The 20,425-nt window shown below is 48.7% G+C and overlaps 1 protein-coding gene across 1 annotated transcript in view; it reads left to right on the top strand.

The window, feature by feature from the left end:
- The window catches only part of KPNB1 (karyopherin subunit beta 1), a 274,884-nt gene that overhangs the window by 189,854 nt on the left and 64,605 nt on the right, over window positions 1-20,425 (top strand). Inside the window, 5 exon segments of the mRNA XM_029572132.1 lie at window positions 9,306-9,388; window positions 9,806-9,913; window positions 10,005-10,148; window positions 10,240-10,345; window positions 10,488-10,602. Coding sequence (XP_029427992.1) covers window positions 9,306-9,388; window positions 9,806-9,913; window positions 10,005-10,148; window positions 10,240-10,345; window positions 10,488-10,602 — 556 coding nt within the window.

A 20,425-nucleotide genomic window follows, 5' to 3' on the forward strand; every position in this document is an offset into this window, starting at 1 on the left:
TCCAAGTCTTCACAATGAAGCTATGCCAGCCCGATCCCCAGGATAGGGGGACGTCTCTCCCTTTTCTACAAGGAGTGGGTCAACATCACGTCAGATCAGTGGGTTCTGGATATTCTAAGACACGGCTACGCGTTAGAATTTGCTCGACAGTTTCCTCTTCTCTCCATGTGGCCCAGTCCAGAAACAACTCGTAGTCCGGCAGACACTCGACAGGCTTCTGGGTCTCGGAGCAATTCGTCCGGTCCCTCCCCCTGGAAGTAGGCCCGGAGACATTATTCGGTATACTTCGTAGTCCCCAAGAAGGAAGGTTCTTTCCGGCCAATCTTGGAGCTCAAGGTGGTTAACAGGGCCCTCAAGATTCCCACTTTTGGATGGAAACCTTGCGCTCTGATAGCGGCGATGCACTCCGGAGAATTTTTGGCCTCCCTGGATCTGACGGAAGCTTATCTACACATTCCCATCCTCCAGGCGCATCAGCGTTTTCTGCGATTCAAGGTTCTGCGACAACATTTCCAGTTCCAGGCTCTACCCTTTGGTCTTGCGACTGCTCCTCGAACCTTCACGAAGGTGATGATAGTAGTAGCCGCCGCTCTCCAGAGGGAGGGAGTCTTGGTGCACCCATACCTGGACAACTGGCTCATTCGGGCAAAATCCTCAGCCCAGTGCCACCGGGCAGTCGACAAGGTGTTGACGCTTCTTCACTCCCTCGGTTGGGTGGTCAACTTCGCCAAGAGCAACCTTTCTCCATCTCAGTCTCTGGACTTCCTGGGGGCACATTTCGACACAGCGCTGAGCAAGGTGTCTCTGCCTCTGGACAGGGCTCATACATTCATAGCTCAGATACGACGATTCATTCATCCATGGCTTCCACCATCGATCTGGTCTCTTACAGCGCACCTTGCTCCTCCCGCTGGAAGCCGGTGTCTCGGGACTTCCAAGCCATCCTCCCTCTCCCGCAGGGAGCCAAGGACAGTCTCTCGTGGTGGTTCAACCTCACTCATCTACTCCAGGGTGTTCCTTTGGACATCCCGAAATGGGTAATCATCACGACGGACGCCAGTCTTTCTGGCTGGGGAGCAGTGTGTCAGATGAGTTCTGCGCAATGGAAGTGGACGCCGTCCCAAGCAACTTGGCCGATCAATTGCTTGGAGACCAGAGCAGTGCGTCTGGCATTGAAACACTTCCTACCTCTCGTCCATCGTCGTGCAGTCCGAATACTCTCAAACAATGCGACCACTGTGGCTTACATCAATCGCCAAGGGGGCACGAGGAGCCTGCATGTCTCTCAGGAGACAGACAGGTTGATGGCATGGGCGGAGACTCACCTCTCCCGCCTAGCGGCTTCCCACATCGCAGGCGTAGACAACGTTCAAGCCAACTTTCTCAGTCGTCAACATCTAGATCCCGGAGAGTGGGAACTCTCAGAGGAGGTGGTGAATCTCCTGTTCCATAGATGGGGGACCCCCTACGTGGACCTAATGGGAACCTCCCGGAATGCCAAGGCAGCTCGGTTCTTCAGTCACAGAAGAGAGTACAGCACAGAGGGAGTGGATGCCTTAGTCCTCCCCTGGCCCCGTCACGTTCTTCTCTACATGTTTCCCCCTTGGCCTCTGGTGGGCAAGGTGCTCTGGAGAATAGAGTCCCACCAGGGCCCGGTAATTCTGGTGGCGCCAGAATGGCCCCGATGCCCGTGGTTTGCAGACTTGATCAACCTTGCAGTGGACGGACCTCTTCGTCTGGGTCACCTTCCACGCTTGCTGCGTCAGGGTCCGATATCTTTCGCCCAGGCCGATCGCTTCTGTCTTGTGGCCTGGCTTTTGAGAGGCGCCAGCTGAGACTGTGGATACCCAGAGGCTGTTATCTCGACCCTCCTCAAGGCTAGAAAGATGTCTACCTCCATCTCCTATGTCAGGGTATGGAAGGTTTTTGAGAACTGGTGTGCCTCCATACCTGTGTCGCCACGGACTGCCTCGGTGGCTCAGATCCTATCTTTTTCAACAGGGATTGGACAAGGGTCTGGCCTACAACTTTCTGAGAGTGCAAGTCTTTGCCCTACGCTCTCTACTTCATCAACGAGAGGGAACTTCCCTTTCCTCTCACCCGGATATCATCTGATTCCTCAGGGGGGTGAAGCATGTGAAACCTCCAGTCCATGCTCTTTATCCCTCATGGAGTATAAATCTCGTTCTCCGAATCTTGGTCGGGCCACCCTTTGAACCCATGCGTTCCGCGACCCTCAAGGATATCACTCTCAAGACGGTTTTCATGGTAGCTATCTGTTCTGCCCACAGAATCTCGGAGCTTCAAGCACTCTCTTGCAGAGAACCCTACCTTCGTTTTACGGATTCGGGAGTTTCCTTGCGCACTGTGCCTGCTTTTCTGCCTAAGGTGGTTTCAGAGTTCCACTTGAATCGGACATAGAGCTTCCGTCCTTCTCAGCGGACGCATCGGCGGATCTACACAAGCTAGATGTCAAGCGTATCCTCATTTGCTGTCTGGAAGTCACTAATGATTTTCGCTTATCGGACCATCTTTTCATTCTCTGACATGGTCCAAAGAAGGGGGCCAAGGTGTCAAACTACCATTGCTCGCTGGCTGAAAGAGGCGATCTCTGTGGCCTACATTGGGGCAGGTCGACAACCTCCAGCGGGTGTCAAGGCCCAGTCTCTTCGAAGTCAAGCTGCTTCCTGGGCGGAGATGCAATCGGTCTCGTTCCAGGAGACTTGTCAAGCTGCAACTTGGAAATCGTTACATACCTTTGCTCATCATTATCTACACATACAGTCATCTACTTTTGGCTCCTTTGGCTCTAGGGTCATTCGAGCAGGGCTTTCCGGGGCCCACCCTACATAGGGAAGCTTTGGTACATCCCACTGTCTGGACTGATCCTGGTAAGTACAGGGAAAAGAAAATTATTCCTTACCTCCTAATTTTCGTTCCTGTAGTACCAAGGATCAGTCCAGACACCCTCCCTGACTGTTTATTGGGTTTGGGATTGCCTCTCTGCTCAAATTGTTCTTCAGCGCCTTTTTTCCTTTGGCTGGTTAATGGTTCATTCTGCAAGTTTGTTGTTTGACACTGTTTTGTGCCCATTGCACACTGTTATTTGTTACTTAATTCTATTCTTGATCCATCCTGATTTTCCTCTTTGCTTTGATATACTCCATACTGAGGATTAGTAGAGGGTGCACTACCTTATAAAGAAGCATCCTTCAACGTTCTTTCTGACTCCATCTGCTGGAAGGGGGAGATAACCCACTGTCTGGACTGATCCTTGGTACTACAGGAACGAAAATTAGCAGGTAAGGAACAATTTTCTTTTACGGGTGCTCTACAGCCCTGAAGGACCTGCAGAATAGAAAGTTGGAGCTGCAACTCAAGAAAATTTTTGAAGTCTCCGCACTGGGAGTGCGGGCAGCTATGTGCAGCAATTTTGCCTTACGAGCTGGCCTTCACTGAGTTCAGCAGTTAGTCTAATGCTGGTCTTTCCGATGCAGAAGCACACAAGCAGGGCGTCTGGAAGCTTCGCTCGCTTATAGTGCGGATGCACTTTATGATCTGTTACGGACTTCGGCCAGATCCATGGTGTCAGCAGCCTCAGCTCGTCGGCTCCTGTGTTTAAGAAACTGGTCAGTGAATATTTCCTCCAAGGCTCATCTGGGGTCGTTGCCTTTCAAGGGTAAATTGCTTTTTGGCGAGGACCTCGAGGATATGATTCAATCCCTGGGAGAGAACAAGGTTCACTGACTGCCTGAGGATAGGCCCAAGTCGAGGAACTCCTTTTCTTCACTGTCTCGATTCAGAGGGAATCGGAGATTTCGTCCATCCAGAGCTCCAGCTTCTTCCTTTCGGCAAGCATGCGGTCGCCAACAGTCCTGGTCTCAGCCCTTTCGTGGCCGACGCTTTGGCAGAACCGGGGCCAAGTCTTCCCAATGAAGGGACGCCGACCCATTCCTCTCTAGATTGTCCCTGTTTACGAGGAATGGGTCAAGGTGATGTCTGACCAGTGGGTCCTTACTGTGATAAATCAAGGCTACGCTTTAGATTTTGCACACCGCCTTCCAGAGCAGTTTCTGGTCTCCCCATGCGGTTACAAAGAGAAACAAGAGGCAGTACAAGATTTGCAACACCTTCTGTAACTCGGCGCCATCACCCCGGTTCCTCAGGCGGAGCAGTGAAAAGGGAGTTATTCCATTTACTTCGTAGTCACCAAAAAAGAGGGGTCCTTCCGACCCATTCTGGATTTGAAACATGTAAACCACTGCCTCAGGGTGCCACGTTTTCGCATGGAGACATTACGGTCAGTCATTGCCTCAGAAAGAAAAGGAGAGTTTCTGACATCACTGGACTTTAATGGAAGCGTATCTTCACATAGGCATTCGGGCTGACCACTAGAAGTTTCTGAGGTTCTTGGTGATGGGTCGCCATTTTCAGTTTCGAGTTTTGCTCTTCGGTCTTGCCACCGCGCCCAGACCGTTTACCAAGGTAATGGATCTGCGCAGAGAGGGGTTCTTGGTGCATCCATACCTGGACGACTGACTAATTTGGAGTCTGAGTAACTCGGCCAGTTGGCAATTCGCAAAGTGGTTCAACTCCTGCAATCACTGGGTTGGGTGATCAACTTAGCCAAGAGCCGATTGGTGCCCACCCAGTCTTTCGAGTTCTTGGGAGCTTTATTCGACACTCAACAGGGGAGAGTGTTCCTTACCTCGGACCGAATTGTCAAGCTACAAGGACAATTGCGGGACTTATTGGCCAACCGTCTCCCCAGAGTGCGGGATTATTTGCTGGTTCTCGGCTCAGACTTCCTGTGGGCCTTTGCTCATATGCGTCCTTTACAGTCAGCATTGCTTACGCGTTGGAATCCAGTCTCTGAACAGTTTCATTTACCTCTCCATCTTACAGATACAGCGCGCTCCAGTCTCAATTGGTGGCTTATCTCGGACAACTTATCCTGAGCAGTTCCCCTGGAGGTGCCCGAATGGACAGTGGTGACCACTGACGCCAGCCTCTCAGTTGGGGAGCAGTTTGCCTGAAGAAGTCGGTGCATGGACAATGGTCCCAGGAAGAATCTCAGTGGTCGATCAATTGTCTGGAAACCAGGGCAGTGTGGTTAGCGTTGCAAGCATTCTGCCCTCTCCTCCAGGGGAAGTCAGTCAGAATTCTTTCCGACAACGCGACCATGGTGGCTTATAACAATCGCCAAGGGGGAACAAAGAGCCAGCCAGTGGCCACGAAAGCCCGGCAGCTGATCAGCTGGGCGGAGAAGCATTTAGTAAGTATTGCAGTATGTGATGTAGGAGTCGACAACGTTCAGGTGGCTTTTCTCAGTCTGTACAGCCTCGATCCCGGGAAATGGGAGCTTGCAGACTAAGCTTTCCAGCTCATAAGCGACACGTGGGGCGTACCCCGCATGGATCTCATGGCAACATTTCAGAACGCCAAGACTCCGCGCTTCAGTCGCCGCAGAGAAACAGGAGCAGAAGGGATAGATGCCCTTGTGCTGTCCTGGCCGACTGGCGTGCTGCTGTACATCTTCCCTCCCTGGCTGCTGATAGGCAAAGTGCTCAGGAGAGTGGAGCTACGAGGATGGCCACTCTGGAGATACACCCAGCAGAAGTCGAGACAACCTTGGTTTGCGGACCTGGTCAATCTGGCAGTGGCTGGTCCCCTGCGGTTGCCATGCTCCTGGACCAACAGAAGAAAATAGGATAAAGCATAAACGTTGGCAAGTTAAATGTAAGACATTGATAAGAAGATGAGAGAATTTGAAAAGAAGTTGGCCGTAGAGGCAAAAACTCACAGAGAAAACCTTTTAAAATATATCCGAAGCAGAAAGCCCGTGAGGGAGTCAGTTGGACAGTTAGATGATCGAGGGGTTAAAGGGGCACTTAGAGAAGATAATGCCATCGCGGAAAGATTAAATGATTTCTTTGCTTCGGTGTTTACTGAAGAGGATGTTGGGGAGGTACCCGTACCGGAGAAGGTTTTCATGGGTAATGATTCAGATGGACTGAATCAAATCACGGTTAACCTAGAAGATGTGGTAGGCCTTATTGACAAACTGAAGAGTAGTAAATCACCAGGACCGGATGGTATACACCCCAGAGTTCTGAAGGAACTAAAAAATAAAATTTCAGACCTATTAGTAAAAATTTGTAACCTATCATTAAAATCATCCATTGTACCTGAAGACTGGAGGATAGCAAATGTAACCCCAATATTTAAAAAGGGCTCCAGGGGCGATCCGGGAAACTACAGACCGGTTAGCCTGACTTCAGTGCCAGGAAAAATAGTGGAAAGTGTTCTAAACATCAAAATCACAGAACATATAGAAAGACATGGTTTAATGGAACAAAGTCAGCATGGCTTTACCCAGGGCAAGTCTTGCCTCATAAATCTGCTTCACTTTTTTGAAGGAGTTAATAAACATGTGGATAAAGGTGAACCGGTAGATGTAGTATACTTGGATTTTCAGAAGGCGTTTGACAAAGTTCCTCATGAGAGGCTTCTAGGAAAAGTAAAAAGTCATGGGATAGGTGACGATGACCTTTCGTGGATTGCAAACTGGCTAAAAGACAGGAAACAGAGTAGGATTAAATGGACAATTTTCTCAGTGGAAGGGAGTGGGCAGTGGAGTGCCTCAAGGATCTGTATTGGGACCCTTACTTTTCAATATATTTATAAATGATCTGGAAAGAAATACGACGAGTGAGATAATCAAATTTGCAGATGACACAAAATTGTTCAGAGTAGTTAAATCACAAGCAGATTGTGATAATTTGCAGGAAGACCTTGTGAGACTGGAAAATTGGGCATCCAAATGGCAGATGAAATTTAATGTGGATAAGGCCAAGGTGATGCATATAGGGAAAAATAACCCATGCTATAGTTATACAATGTTGGGTTCCATATTAGGTACTACAACCCAAGAAAGAGATCTAGGCGTCATAATGGATAACACATGGAAATCGTTGGTTTAGTGTGCTGCGGCAGTCAAAAAAGCAAACAATGTTGGGAATTATTAGAAAGGGAATGGTGAATAAAACGGAAAATATAATGCCTATGTATCGCTCCATGGTGAGACCGCACCTTGAATATTGTGTACAATTCTGGTCGCCGCATCTCAAAGATATAATTGTGATGGAGAAAAGGTACAGAGAAGGGCTACCAAAATAAGGGGAATGGAACAGCTCCCCTATGAGGAAAGACTAAAGAGGTTAGGACTTTTCAGCTTGGAGAAGAGACGGCTAAGGGGGAATATGATAGAGATGTTTAAAATCATGAGAGGTCTAGAACGGGTAGATGTGAATCTGTTATTTACTCTTTCGGATAATAGACTAGGGGGCACTCCATGAAGTTAGCATGGTGCACATTTAAAACTAATCAGAGAAAGTTCTTTTTCACTCAACGCACAATTAAACTCTGGAATTTGTTGCCAGAGGATGTGGTTAGTGCAATTAGTATAGCTGTTTAAAAAAGGATTGGATAAGTTCTTGGAGGAGAAGTCCATCACCTGCTATTAAGTTCACTTAGAGAATAGCCACTGCCATTAGCAACGGTAACATGAAATAGACTTAGTTTTTGGGAACTTGCCAGGTTCTTATGGCCTGGATTGGCCATTGTTGGAGACAGAATGCTGGGCTTGATGCCAGGTCTGACCCAGTATGGCATGTTCTTATGTCCATTAAGGGCCCGTGTGTTTGGAAGAGGTCGATCGCTTTTGTCTAGCGGCATGGATTTTGAGAGGCGCCGCCTGCGGAGCAAAGGGTATTTGAACACTGTGGTGGCAACGCTTTTCCAGTCACGCAAGACATCCACCAACCTTGTGTATGTGTGCGTGTGAAGAATCTTTGAATCTTGGTGCGTGGACCGGGCGATTGTTCCTACTCTGTCTTCGGTGTTGAATATTTTAGGTTTCTTACAATCTGGACTCGCCAAGGGCTTATCGTGTAGCTCCCTGAGGGTTCAGGTGGCAGTTCTTAGTTGTTTGCGCGGTTCCATTCAAAACGTGGCGTTGGCTGCTCACCCCGATGTGGCCGGTTTCCTAAAGGGGGCAAAGCATTTACGTCCCCTGATCAGGCACCCTTGTCCTTCTTAGAATCTGAACTTTGGTTCTCTCAGCTCTGTGTACGGCGCCCTTTGAGCCTCTGAAAACGGCTACAATAAAGGATCTCACATTAAAGGTGATTTTCCTTATCGCTATCTCATCTGCTCGCAGGTTAACTGAGCTCCAGGCTCTATCCTGTAGGGAGCCATTTCGGATTCTGGTGTGTCTTTGTGGACGGTTCCTTCTTTTCTTCCGAAAGTGGTGTCTGCTTTTCACGTGAATCAGTCAGTGGAGCTTCCGTCATTTCCCATTTTGGACAGTCAGACCCTATGTCTAAAGACTTGCGGAAGCTGAATTTTCAGGCATTGTTGCGTTATCTGGAAGTTACTAATGTGTTTTGTGTGATGTAACATCTTTTTGTGCTGTGGGCTAGTTTGAAAAGAGGAAATATGGCATCTAAAGCTACGATTTTGCGCTGGTTGAAAGTGACTATAGGCTCGGCATATTTGCTGCATGGTAAGCCTTTACAGTTTGGTCTTTGGGCTCATTCTACCTGTTCGCAGGTGGCTTCTTGGGCAGTGTGTCAAATGGTCTCACCGCAGGAAATCTGCAGGGTGGCGACTTGGAAGTTTTTGCATAACCTTGCCAGACACTACAGACTGGATGTTCAGGCACTGGGTGAAGGAGGCTTTGGAGAAGCAGTGCTTAGAGCGGTCCTCTCCAGATCCCATCCCAGGTAAGAAAGTTCTGGTACATCCCAGGAGTCTGGACTGATCCGGGTACGTACAGGGAAAGGAAAATTAGTTTCTTACCTGATAATTTTCGTTCCTGTAGTACCACGGATCAGTCCAGAGTCCTGCCTGGGGAACGCATGGAAGTAAGGGCGAGTCCACTCAGTTATTGATTGATTTTGTGTTCAGATCTGCAGAAATTGGATTGACAGTCCTCAGGTGGCTCTACAGGTTCAGTTCCTAGGAGGGTTAAGTGAACCAGTTATTTCTTTTTCTTGTTGAAGGGTTATTGTACATAGTTATGGTGGTTTTTTGAGAGCCATTCTGCTTTGACATTGAGTAATACTGCCGGACTGTAGGTGGCACCATCCTATATAAGGTGGAGTTGTGTCTTGAAAGCTTCTGTCTCCTCCTGCTAGAGGGGGGGGGGGGGGGCAAAACCCAGGAGTCTGGACTGATCCGTGGCACTACAGGAACGAAAATTATCAGGTGGTAAACTAATTTTCTTATGTATTTTTCTGCAGTTTTGGGTGGGGAGTTCCTCAAGTACATGGATGCCTTCAAACCATTCCTGGGTATTGGACTTAAGAACTATGCAGAGTATCAGGTATGTACAAGAGTGTAGGTAGGTTGAGAAGAGGGAGCATTGGATTATGTAAGGGGCTGGGGGAGGAGGACCAGGGACTGCAACAGTGCTTAGATATATAAAGCAGGGGTGGGCAATTCCAGTCCTTGAGGGCCACAAACCAGTCAGGTTTTATTTATTTATTTAGGTTTTCAGAATATCCCTAATGAATATGCATGAGAGATGTGTGTGCACACTCTGCCTTAGCTGTATGCAAATCTATTTCTTGCATATTAGGGATATCCTGAAAACATGACTGCTTTGCGGCCCTTGGACCAGAATTGTACACCCCTGATATAAAGGCTGGTGGGGGGAGCATACTAGGGAATGTGCATTGCTGGCTTATGGTACGATAATTTTGTTTCCCACTTTTGCTGATGTACCCTTGTGCTACCATAGGTGTGTCTGGCTGCAGTGGGTCTAGTAGGAGACCTGTGCAGAGCCTTGCAGTCCAATATCTTACCTTTCTGTGATGAGGTTATGCAGCAGCTGCTGGAGAACCTTGGGGTAAGTGCAGGCTCTGGCAACTTGTTTATGCTTAGTTGTGTCAAGTGAAGCATGTAGGGGCACTGATGGCTTCTTTGTTCTTGTTTGTCAGAATGAAAACGTTCATCGTTCTGTGAAACCTCAGATTCTCTCAGTGTTTGGTGATATTGCCTTGGCCATCGGAGGGGAGTTTAAGAAGTATTTAGAAGTGGTGTTGAATACCCTTCAGCAGGCATCCCAGGCCCAGGTGGATAAGGTACAGTCATCCTAGTACTGGGCCTCAAGGCTCTTCTGCCAAGCTTTTTGTGTGAACTGTGCCCTGGACTCTGCTTTTGTCTCACTTCCAGACAGACTATGATATGGTGGATTACCTGAATGAGTTAAGGGAGGGCTGCCTTGAAGCATACACTGGCATCATTCAGGGCTTGAAGGGAGACCAAGAGAATGTGCATCGTGAGTATTCAATCAGCATTGGGGAGAGCAGGTGGAAGGGGAAACCCCCTCCTGCTTTGGACTAGTTGGATTCTTCTGCAGGAAGGGAGGAGGGTGAAGAGGCAACAGAGAATCCTTGCATTTCACCTTTTTTTCTTTTCAGCTGATGTGATGCTAGTACAGCCCAGAGTAGAGTTTATTTTGTCCTTCATTGATCACATCGCTGGAGATGAAGATCACACTGATGTTGTGGTGGCCTGTGGAGCTGGCCTGATAGGGTAAGTGGCTGAAGATCTTTTCTCCATCAGTAAGCAGGGTTCAGTTAGCCATGACATGTGGGTGATGTCATCTGGTAGCACAGATTCTCCCTGTATGTACCCAGATCAGTCCAGACTCCTGGGTTTTGCCTCCCTTCCAGCAGATGGAGACAAACAGTTTTACTGCCACTTAAGACAAGATGCCACATGCAGTCCCTCAGTATTTGTCTCCAGCAGATGGTGAAGGTGCAAAGCCTGCAGTCTGACTTAAACTAAACCCAAAAAAAAAAGTCAGCATACACATGTCAAGTGCTGGACTCCCAGATAGGAGATAGGTCTTTGTGGGGCCATCCCCTCTGGTTCTCGAGGCAGAAGAGCAGGGGGTCAGGGACCCTTATATAGCTCACAGTTGTCATCTTGCTGGACAGGGCTGAAACCCGGGGGTCCCAGGTCACTCAGTGCCTTTTTTTTTTTTTTTTTTTTTTAAATCAAAAAGACAGTCTTTCAGTGCATGGAGGAGATAGGGCAGTCGGTGATTGCTTCGTCGGCGTGCGTCCAGTCCCGTGCTGCTCTCTCCTATCAGGCGGCTCCAGTTAAGCCTTTTCCCTTTTCTCAGACGTCTCCTTCCTCCCCCTTACCCTGTGTTGTGGTCAACCAGGCGTTAATTTCCATGCCTCGTGGAGCAGCTTGTACTGCCTGCGGGGACGCCTGGTTGCGTCTCTTGCGCGATGGTCTCTGCACCCGATGCCTCCTCAGTGGGGAGGGATCTTCGGGGGGGGGGGGGGGGAGCAAGGCAGGGGCCAAAACAAATATTCGCCATGAGCAGGGGGAGGCTCTTGCCGGTGTGGCAGTCCTCAGACAAATCTGTTCCTGCTGAGCATGGGAAGGGCTACCATTTTGGCCAAGTTCAACTCTCCTGCACAAGCCGCAGAGGGTGGCAGGGATTTCTCTCCTCTATCTCCGGAGGTGTGGACCACTGGGGGGGGGGGCCCAGAGGCCGAAGGGCCCCCTTTAGGGAGTGAGGAGGAGACTCTGATGTCTTTTTCCTCTGAGTTCCTATAAGGCCAGGAAGGCTGCATGTCGCAGGACTTGGAAAGAGGCCCCGGTGAGTCCCACAAAGCGATCCAGGACCTCCACGGATATGGGGGCTCCTAGGGTCAGGCGACTCCTGATGGCTTCAGCACGGCTGGCCACGAGGGATAGTTTTTCAACTGATTCTGACAAGGAGGGTCTCCAAGAACTGGATCCTCAGAATTCTGGGCCGGGGATAGTGGAGCAGGACCCGAATCAGGTGCTATTGCAGAGCACAGCCGTCGAGGGAAATGACCCTAAGGTGGTGCGATTGTTCTACAAGGAAGAGCTAAGCCCGCCTATTCCTGTGGTTCTGTAGGAGCTGGGCATAGAAGTCCCTTAGGGTTCTGAATTGGGAGCAGTGGGACCCGGTCATGGTTGGCCTCTGTAATCAGGCAAAATATTTCCCTTTCTATAAGTCTGTTATTGCTCTCCTGTTCAGGGAGTGGGATACTCCGGATACAGGTTTAAAGGTCAGCTGGGCTTATGGATAGGTTGTATTCGTTGCCGGAAGAAGCGCTTGATCTGATCAAGGTTCCGAAAGTGGATGCCTGTGTCTCTGCACTTACCAAGAAGATGACCATTTTGGTGACCAGAGCTGAAGCTCTGAAGGATCTTCAGGACAGGAAGCTGGAAATACACCTCAAGAAGATATTGGAGGTGGCTGCCCTTCATGCTTGGGCGGCTATGTCTAGCATTTTTATGTTGTGAGCGGGTTTTTCCTGGGTGCAACTGTTGCAAATGGACAGGTCTCTCTGAATCTGAGGCTCTTCAGGCCGAACGGCTGGAGGCCGTTGTGGCATACAGTGTGGATGCTTTGTATGACCTTCTCAGAACCTCTTTCAGGACTATGATGCCAGTGGTCCCTGTGCCTTCTTTGGCTGAGGAATTGGTTGGCCAACATTTCCTCCAAGTCACAGTTGGGATCTTTGCCTTTTTGAAGGGAAATTGCTCTTTGGTAAAAACCTAGAGGAGACTATCAAGTACCTTGGTGAGAATAAGGTTCATAAGTTGCCGGAAGATAGACCAAAAGGGAAGAGCTTCCTTTCTTCTTGCCCCCACTTCAAAGGGAGTCAGATTTTGTGCACCCAGACCCTCAGGAATGGCTCTGAGACAGTTCTCAGTTAGGAAGCAGGCTTGGAACCAGTCCTTTTGGGGACGTCTGCCTGGCAGAGATGGCCCCTCCCAGGGAGGGAGTGGGGCCAGATCTTCTCAATGAGGTGAGTTTGGTCCACTCTTCAGTTCCAAAGATAGGAGGCTGTTGGCTCTCTTTTTGAGGAGTGGACCAAGATCACGTCGGACCAGTGAGTCCTAAGTGTGATAAAACAGTTATGCTTTAGAATTTGCTCGGCCGTTGAGACTTGTTTTTGGTATCCCTATGTTTGTACCAGGAAGAGAGGATTGCAGTAAGACTCACTGTGCGGCTGCGGCAGTTAGGAGCCATTGTCCCCATTCCCCCAGACGAGCAAAGAATAGGTCACTATTTCATCTTTCATCATTCCCAAGAAGGAGGGCACATTCTGCCCGATCCTGGATTTAAAGAAGGTGAACATGTCTTTGAAGGTTCCTCTGTTCTGGGTGGAGACCCTATGTTCACTGATTGCAGAGGTGCACAAGGAGGGAGTACTTGGCATTCCTAGACTTGACTGAAGCATACCTGCACATAGGAATCCGATCAGATCATCAGATATCCAGGTTCATGATTCTGGAGGAACATTTTTCAATTTTGCTCTTTCCCCTTCGGTCTAGCGATTGCACCCAGGTCCTTCACCAAGATAATGGTCGTGGTAGCTGCAACCTTCCACCAAGAGGGAGTCCTGGTCCACCCCTATCTGGATGACTGGTTGAGCCGGCTGAAATCTGAATCCCTTTGTCGGAGGGCAGTGGATTTGGTTCTTTGGCGCCTCAGTTTTCTAGGGTGGATCATCAATCTGGCCAAGTCATCTTGTTCCTTCCCAGAGTTTGGAATTCCTGGGCATGTTTCGACATGAAGGTAGGAAAAATGTTCCTCACCAAGGAGCGGATTTCCAAATTGCAGGCTCAAGTTTGAGGATTGACCAATCAAATACCCAAGGTCTGGGATTACTTGCAAGTGCTCGGATCTATTTTTTTTTCTTGGAATTGGTTCCATGGGCCTTTGCTCACATGAGGCCTCTGCAATCTGCCTCACTGGGACCCATTGTCGGAGCGTTTTCAGCTGCCTCTTCCTCTCCTGGAGCCTGCATGTTTGAGTCTTTTATGGTGGTTCCACCCAGACAAGTTGAGTCAGGGCGTGGATCTAGACATCCCAATCTGGATGATTGTTACCAACAACGCCAGTCTTTCCGGCTGGGATGCGGTATGTCAGAGCCAGTCAGCAAAAGGCTGGTGGTCGCTAGAGGAAGCATTCTGGTCATTCAATTGCCTAGAGACCAGAGTAGTATGTTTGGCCCTGATGGTGTTTCTCCCCTTGGTGAAGGGAGCCAAATTTATTTATTTAAGATTTTTATATACCGGCATTAGTATGCAAACATCATACCGGTTTACATTGCAACTAAAGACTGAAAGTACAATCAACATGAGAGGGGGAATGAATAATTACAAAGTATAGAATATAAAAACAGTAACATTAAATGGTAACAGGCTAAATACAGTGGTGTAACTTATATACAGACTGTTCAAGAGAGGGAGAATATACAAGGTCCTGGACGGGTAACAGGAGGTTTCTAATCTGTGATGGGGGTTTATTAGGTGCGAGTGGGCGCATGAAATTAAAGGGAGTGAGGTAGCTGGAAACAATTATTCTGGGTAGGCCTGTCGGAAGAGCCAAGTCTTCAGTTTCTTTCTGAACTTAGAGTAGCATGGCTCAAGTCTGAGGGTAGTCGGGAGGGAGTTCCATTGTTTGGGGCCTGCAATGGAGAGTGCGCGATCCCTTGTGGCGGAGAGGTGGGCTTTTTTAATGGGGGGTACTGTTGGGGTACCTTTGTTGACAGACCGGATGGGTCGGTCAGAGCGAATGAGGCAAAAGGGTTCATCAAGCCAGTTGGAGTTTTCGGAGTAGATGGATTTGTGAATTATGGTTAGAGTTTTAAAGAGAATGCGGGATGCTATGGGGAGCCAGTGGAGGTCTTTGCGTATGGGCGTGATGTGATCAGATTTCCGTGTGTTTGCAATGACCCTGGCGACAGCAGGGTCGTTGTCACATTGTCTTGTCGGACAATGTGACAACGGTAGCTTACGTCAATCGACAGGGGTGTACCAAGAGTTTAGCAGTGGCTCAGAAGGCCCGACTTGGTTGATTGGGCAGAACAACATCTGGAGTGCTTGGCAGCTATGCACATTGTGGGCTCAGACCCCAGGGAGTGGGAGCTGACAGGAGGTGATGTCTCTCGTCCTTCGGTGGGGTCCACTGTGTATAGACTTGATGGCATCCTCCCGAAATCTCAAGGCTCCGCATTTCTTCAGTCAATGAAGAGGAGCAGAAGGGGTAGATGCATTAGTTCTGCCTTGGCTGACAGATGTCCTACCTATTCCTTCTTGACCTATGGTGGGCAAGGTCCTACAGTGCATAAAGATTCATCCAGGCAACATAATTCTAGTAGCACCAGAGTGGCCAAGGCATCTGTGGTTTGCGGACATAGCCTAGCACTGTACAGGCCATTGAGGCTCACTCACCTGCCGAATCTTCTGCATCAAGGACCCATTTGTTTAGATCCGGCAAATCGTTTTTTTGTCTAGTGGCTTGGCTTTTGAGAGGCAGCATTTGAAAGACAAAGGTTATTCAGATGTGGTCATTGCTACCCTCTTGCAGTCTAGAAAGACCAACTTCTCTTGCCTATGCGAAGGCATGGAGAATTTGAGTCCCGCTGTTCGGTCAGCGAGTGGATCCTAGGCGAGCTACGGTGAGACATGTTTTGGCCTTTCTTCAGGATGTCTGACTGAGACCATCGCAGAACCCCGGCACCGGAGGCTTGGCACTCATCACGAGGTCGCTTCAAGGGTATTGCGGCAAAAGCCAGTGCATCCCCGTGCCAGGCACTGTGCATAGACTGGGACTGGTACCGATGATTCTTTGGTTTCCCTCGATGCTTGGCCCGTTCCTTCCCTGGTGCAGAGGCTGACGTCAGCTTGGAGGAGATTGATGGTCTGTCTCCAGCATCACTGTCCACCAGCGACATCAATGGAACAGACGTTCCCACCAACACCTGTGTCCATCGGTGCTGCTCCTTGTTTCTTTGATGCCACTGGCTTTGACTTCTTTTTAACCCGAAAAGTTGCTCCATCTTGTCGAGTCGAAGTAGACATCCCTTTGGGTGTCATCTGAGTGCATAAGTGGCAACTCCAGATGTCATGTTATGCCACTAGGCAGAGGACACGTCTCATGCGGATCTGTAATGGACATGGTCCTCGGGCACCAGGGGCATCACCAGAAATGGATGTGGCCATGAAGGATGGAACAAAAGGGCACTAACAAAAGATTGTCAGCAGGGTGTCTATGGCGGGCGGACGGGCACTGATGCACCGCCATCATGGGGGAGATAGACCGTGAAAAAAAAAAAAAAAAAAATTACCTGAATCACTGAAATCCTTAACTAAGAGGAAAGGAACAGAGGGATTCAGCAATGGAATCGTGAAAAAATCCACGAAAACATACATTACACAAGGCCAAAAAATCAGCCAAAGTGAGCTTACTCGCACTAATGTTTACAGCTCTGCAAAAGAAGATATTATAGAGGGATCTCACATTACATGTGGTATGGGGCATGCTGGGAATACTCAGTGGGCCTAGTCAAAGTTCTATAAACTGATAGAGGTTTTCCACATCGAGGCTCCATCTGATGTCACTCATGTGCAAGGACTACCTTCCTGCTTGATCTCTCAGAAATAGTTTGTAAATCTTTCTGGATATCATGGACTGGAATTGCTGCTGGTTCACTGGTGTCTAGAATCTGGAGGCCAAAGATCTTTGCATAAGGATCCTTGTCCTTGCATATACTGTGCTTTCCCCCAACATCCAGAAATCTAAAGTAGGAAAGGTCTTCCTGAGGCTTGGGAGGGGGAATGGGGTTTATTCCCATGGAACCCTCTTCAGGGCCTGGAGAGAACGGAGCCAGTGATGGTGACAGAGGCATGGTCGTTTGTCACCTCAGAGGATATACTCCTGGTGCACATCCTGACTGACTGACTCTACAGTAAGAAAATGCTGTGAGCTAGAACCACCTTGCAGGGGGTCTGGTAGCCTATCTGTACAAACTGAGGGATATTGGGACTCCTTTCCATGGGAGTAAGTTGTATATCCTGGAAAAAAAAAAAGTTGCAAGGTACCTTCATCTGTAGTTGCCAAATTAAGAAACTTTCACCAACTCCACTACTTGGTCGCAAGTCCATGAGGGGTGAACAACCTCGTCTGATACTAGAATGGAACCCTGTACATCTGGACAAAGCCAATCAGATATAAGAAGTGCCACAGAGCAAATAAAACATAGCCCTTCCATTAATTTTGTTGGTGCAAGTGCTTTGGTAACTTGGGGAGAGGGGGTAGCAGGGGAATCAGTTTTTTTTGCCAGGAGCAGAAACATAAGTAGGTCAGCATATAGCTGCCTTGGGTGCACTGCAGCACGAGGCATTGATGGAATAGCTTGTTCCAATGGTCTATTGCTGAGAATCAATACATTTCTCATTCTGGGGTTCCAAGCCAAGCCTGGATGTATTTTTTTTTGTGCTGAACTGGTGGCTGCACAGACTTGCGCCTCTTCAACAGATTCTGCTTTTGCTTGCTCAACCCAGTGGATCTGGCCTGTTCTGAAAGGGGTAAAATTGAGGAGTACAGGAAAATTGGTTTTTACCTGCTAATTTTTGTTCTTGGAATACCACAGATCAGTCCAGACTCCTGGGTTTTGCCTCCCTTCCAGCAGATGGAGACACAAAGTTTTACTGACACTCTGCCATATAACCTAGTGTGCTACCTGCAGTCACTCAATATTAACCTGTAACCAAGCCAAGAGGCATACCATAAACAACCCTAATGTACTCAAACTCCCACAACTAGCAGAAGGAAAGTGGAACAAGAAATGGAAAGATCCTTTCCAACCATAGCTACAGGAGAACATTACTTAAACCCTGAGCAGTTTAGCATATATACAGAAGTAGTATGACTACTCTCCAACAAAAAGGAGACTCTGGACTGATCTGTAGTATTCCATGAATGAAAATTAGCTGGTAAGAACCAATTTTCCTTTCCTGTTCATACCCAGATCAGTCCAGACTCCTGGGATGAACCCAAGTTTCCCTAACTAGGGTGGGACAGCGAGAGTCCCACTCGAACACTGAAGGCCCATGGCCTCTGGAGCCTGGACATCCAAGTGATGCCGTCTGGCAAACGGGTGCAGCAACTTCCAAGTGGCTGCCCAACAAATCTCCTCTGGAGATACCTGCTGACACTGCCCAAGAAGCCACCTGCGATTGAACAGAGTGAGCTCTCAACCCCTCTGTGGCAGGGCGCCCAACAGATGCATGCCAAGCCTATAGCTTCCTTCAACTATCGCGCAACGGTGGATTTTGAGGCTTTTTGCCACTTCTTAGCACCACTCCATAGCACAAAGATGGGCAGATACCCAAAATCTATTAGTGATCTTGAGGTAATGTAACAGAACCTGTCTTACATCCAAGAGCCGCAGATTGCTAACTTGCAGTGTTGACATGTCCAAATTTGGGAAAGCTGGAAGCTCCACCCTTTGACTCAAATGGAAGGCAAACAACCTTTGTGAGAAAAGAGGCCATTGTACGCAATGAGATCCTGGAGTCTGAGATCTTCAAAAAGGGATTTCTACATAAGAAATCCTGAAACTCAGAAATTCTTCAGGCTGAACAAATTGCCACTAAAAAGACTACCTTAAGAGATCCTTGATAGTTGCTCTCAGGACCAAGTTAAGATTCCAGGAAAGACATTTTCCACATCAGAACACAAATGTTTCGCCCCAGATGAAAAATCGCACTACATCCAGATATGCAGCTAAGGACACTCCATGCATCTTGCCTCGAAGAAAGCCCAAAGCTGCCACTTACACCTTAATGATGGAGTTAAAGGCCAAACCTTTCACCAGCACTCTTTGCAAAAAGGTTAAAACATGTGCTCCAGACACTCAAGTAGATTTCACTCCCTGATCTGTACACCAGGACTAGAAAGCCTTCTAGATCCTCACATAAGCTAAGGAAGATTATGACCTTCTGGTCTATAGCATAGTGAAAGTTAAATCATCCGAATATCTTCCCCCCCCCCCCCCCCCCTCCTCAAACGTTTCCTTTCAAAAGCCAAGCCATGAGACAAAAGCGATCTGCTTGATCTGAAAATACTGGATCCCATCTAAGCAGCTGTGGTAGATGTGCTGTTGTGGCTCGCTCATCTACCACCAGATTGACCAGGTCCACGAACCCCAGTCGTCGTGGCCACTCCAGTGCCAGGATCTGAAAATACTGGATCCCATCTAAGCAGCTGTGGTAGATGTGCTGTTGTGGCTCGCTCATCTACCACCAGATTGACCAGGTCCACGAACCCCAGTCGTCGTGGCCACTCCAGTGCCACTAGTATCACCTCTCAGATGATTTTCTGTCCACCATAGAGCTTTGCCTATCATCAGGGGTGGAACACATACAGAAGTATCCCATGGGGCCAAGTTAGAACCAGGGCATAAGCTTCCCCATCTGTGACTGTAGAAATGAGGTGCCTTGGCCTTCCACCGAGATGCCATTAAATCCACATGGGGAATACCCATCTGTGACTGAGAAGATGCTTTGCCTCAGACAGCTCCTACTCTCTGGAGTCCAGTTGCTACCGACTGAGAAAATAAGCCCAAATGTTGTCCATCCCAGCTATGTGGGATGCTGCGAGTAATGCTGCCAGATGTTGCTCCACCAAGTAAAAACTCCTGGGCTACCGCCCAACTCTTGCCGACTGATTTAACAATTGTCACCGCATTGTCCAACAGGTTTCATACCAGGCGACCGCGTAACAGAAGCAGAAAGGCAAGTAACACGAAAGGCACAGGCCTCGTTTCTAATAGACAGACCATGATGCCTCATCCTTGAACCATTGCCCCTAGTCCAACTGATCCTGGCACACTGCTTCCCATCCACTGAGACTAGCATTGGTTACTGCCATTTAATTCTGTACTTCCCTGTACGTACCTGGATCAGTCCAGACAGTGGGTTATGTCCCCAATCCAGCAGATGGAGTCAGCACAAGCTTTGAGGGGGCGTATCCATATATACTACTACCCCCTCTGCAGGAGTTCAGTATCTTCTGACTCCAGCAGATGCGAGTAGGGGAATCAGGCTTCCCCTCCTTTTCCTTTTTCTTCACTTTCTTGCTTGATTATGGCTTGTTGTTGGCTTTTTCTGTGGATCAAGTTTGTATTAAGTTTAAAAAAAAAAAAAAAAAAAAAGTAAGGCAGAGTTCTTTCAACTTCTGGGGAGTGGCTTCTCTTCCTTGTCTCTTCTCTGCGGCCTTGCTGTTTATTTCTCATTGCAGCCAGGGGTAAGTTTGTTTTTCCTTTGTAGTTTCTTCCTTCACAGCTCAGCCTCCGGTGCCCGCGAAAGCCGGTGGAGCCGGCCTCTTCGCTCTTTACTCCCTCACCCGCGGCCATTTTACAGCTCCTCATGGGCTGCTGAGCCATTTAGGGAAAGATGTCTGGGGCGGGTCATGTGGCCGGGAAGGCCCCCCCCCCCCACCCCCGCGGCACCCTCCTCTATTTTCGGACAGCGGGCAGTGCGGGCCGACCGGGCCCCCCCGCAGCAG

This window comes from Rhinatrema bivittatum, chromosome 12, assembly GCF_901001135.1.
Source record: "Rhinatrema bivittatum chromosome 12, aRhiBiv1.1, whole genome shotgun sequence".
Lineage (NCBI taxonomy): Eukaryota > Metazoa > Chordata > Amphibia > Gymnophiona > Rhinatrematidae > Rhinatrema > Rhinatrema bivittatum.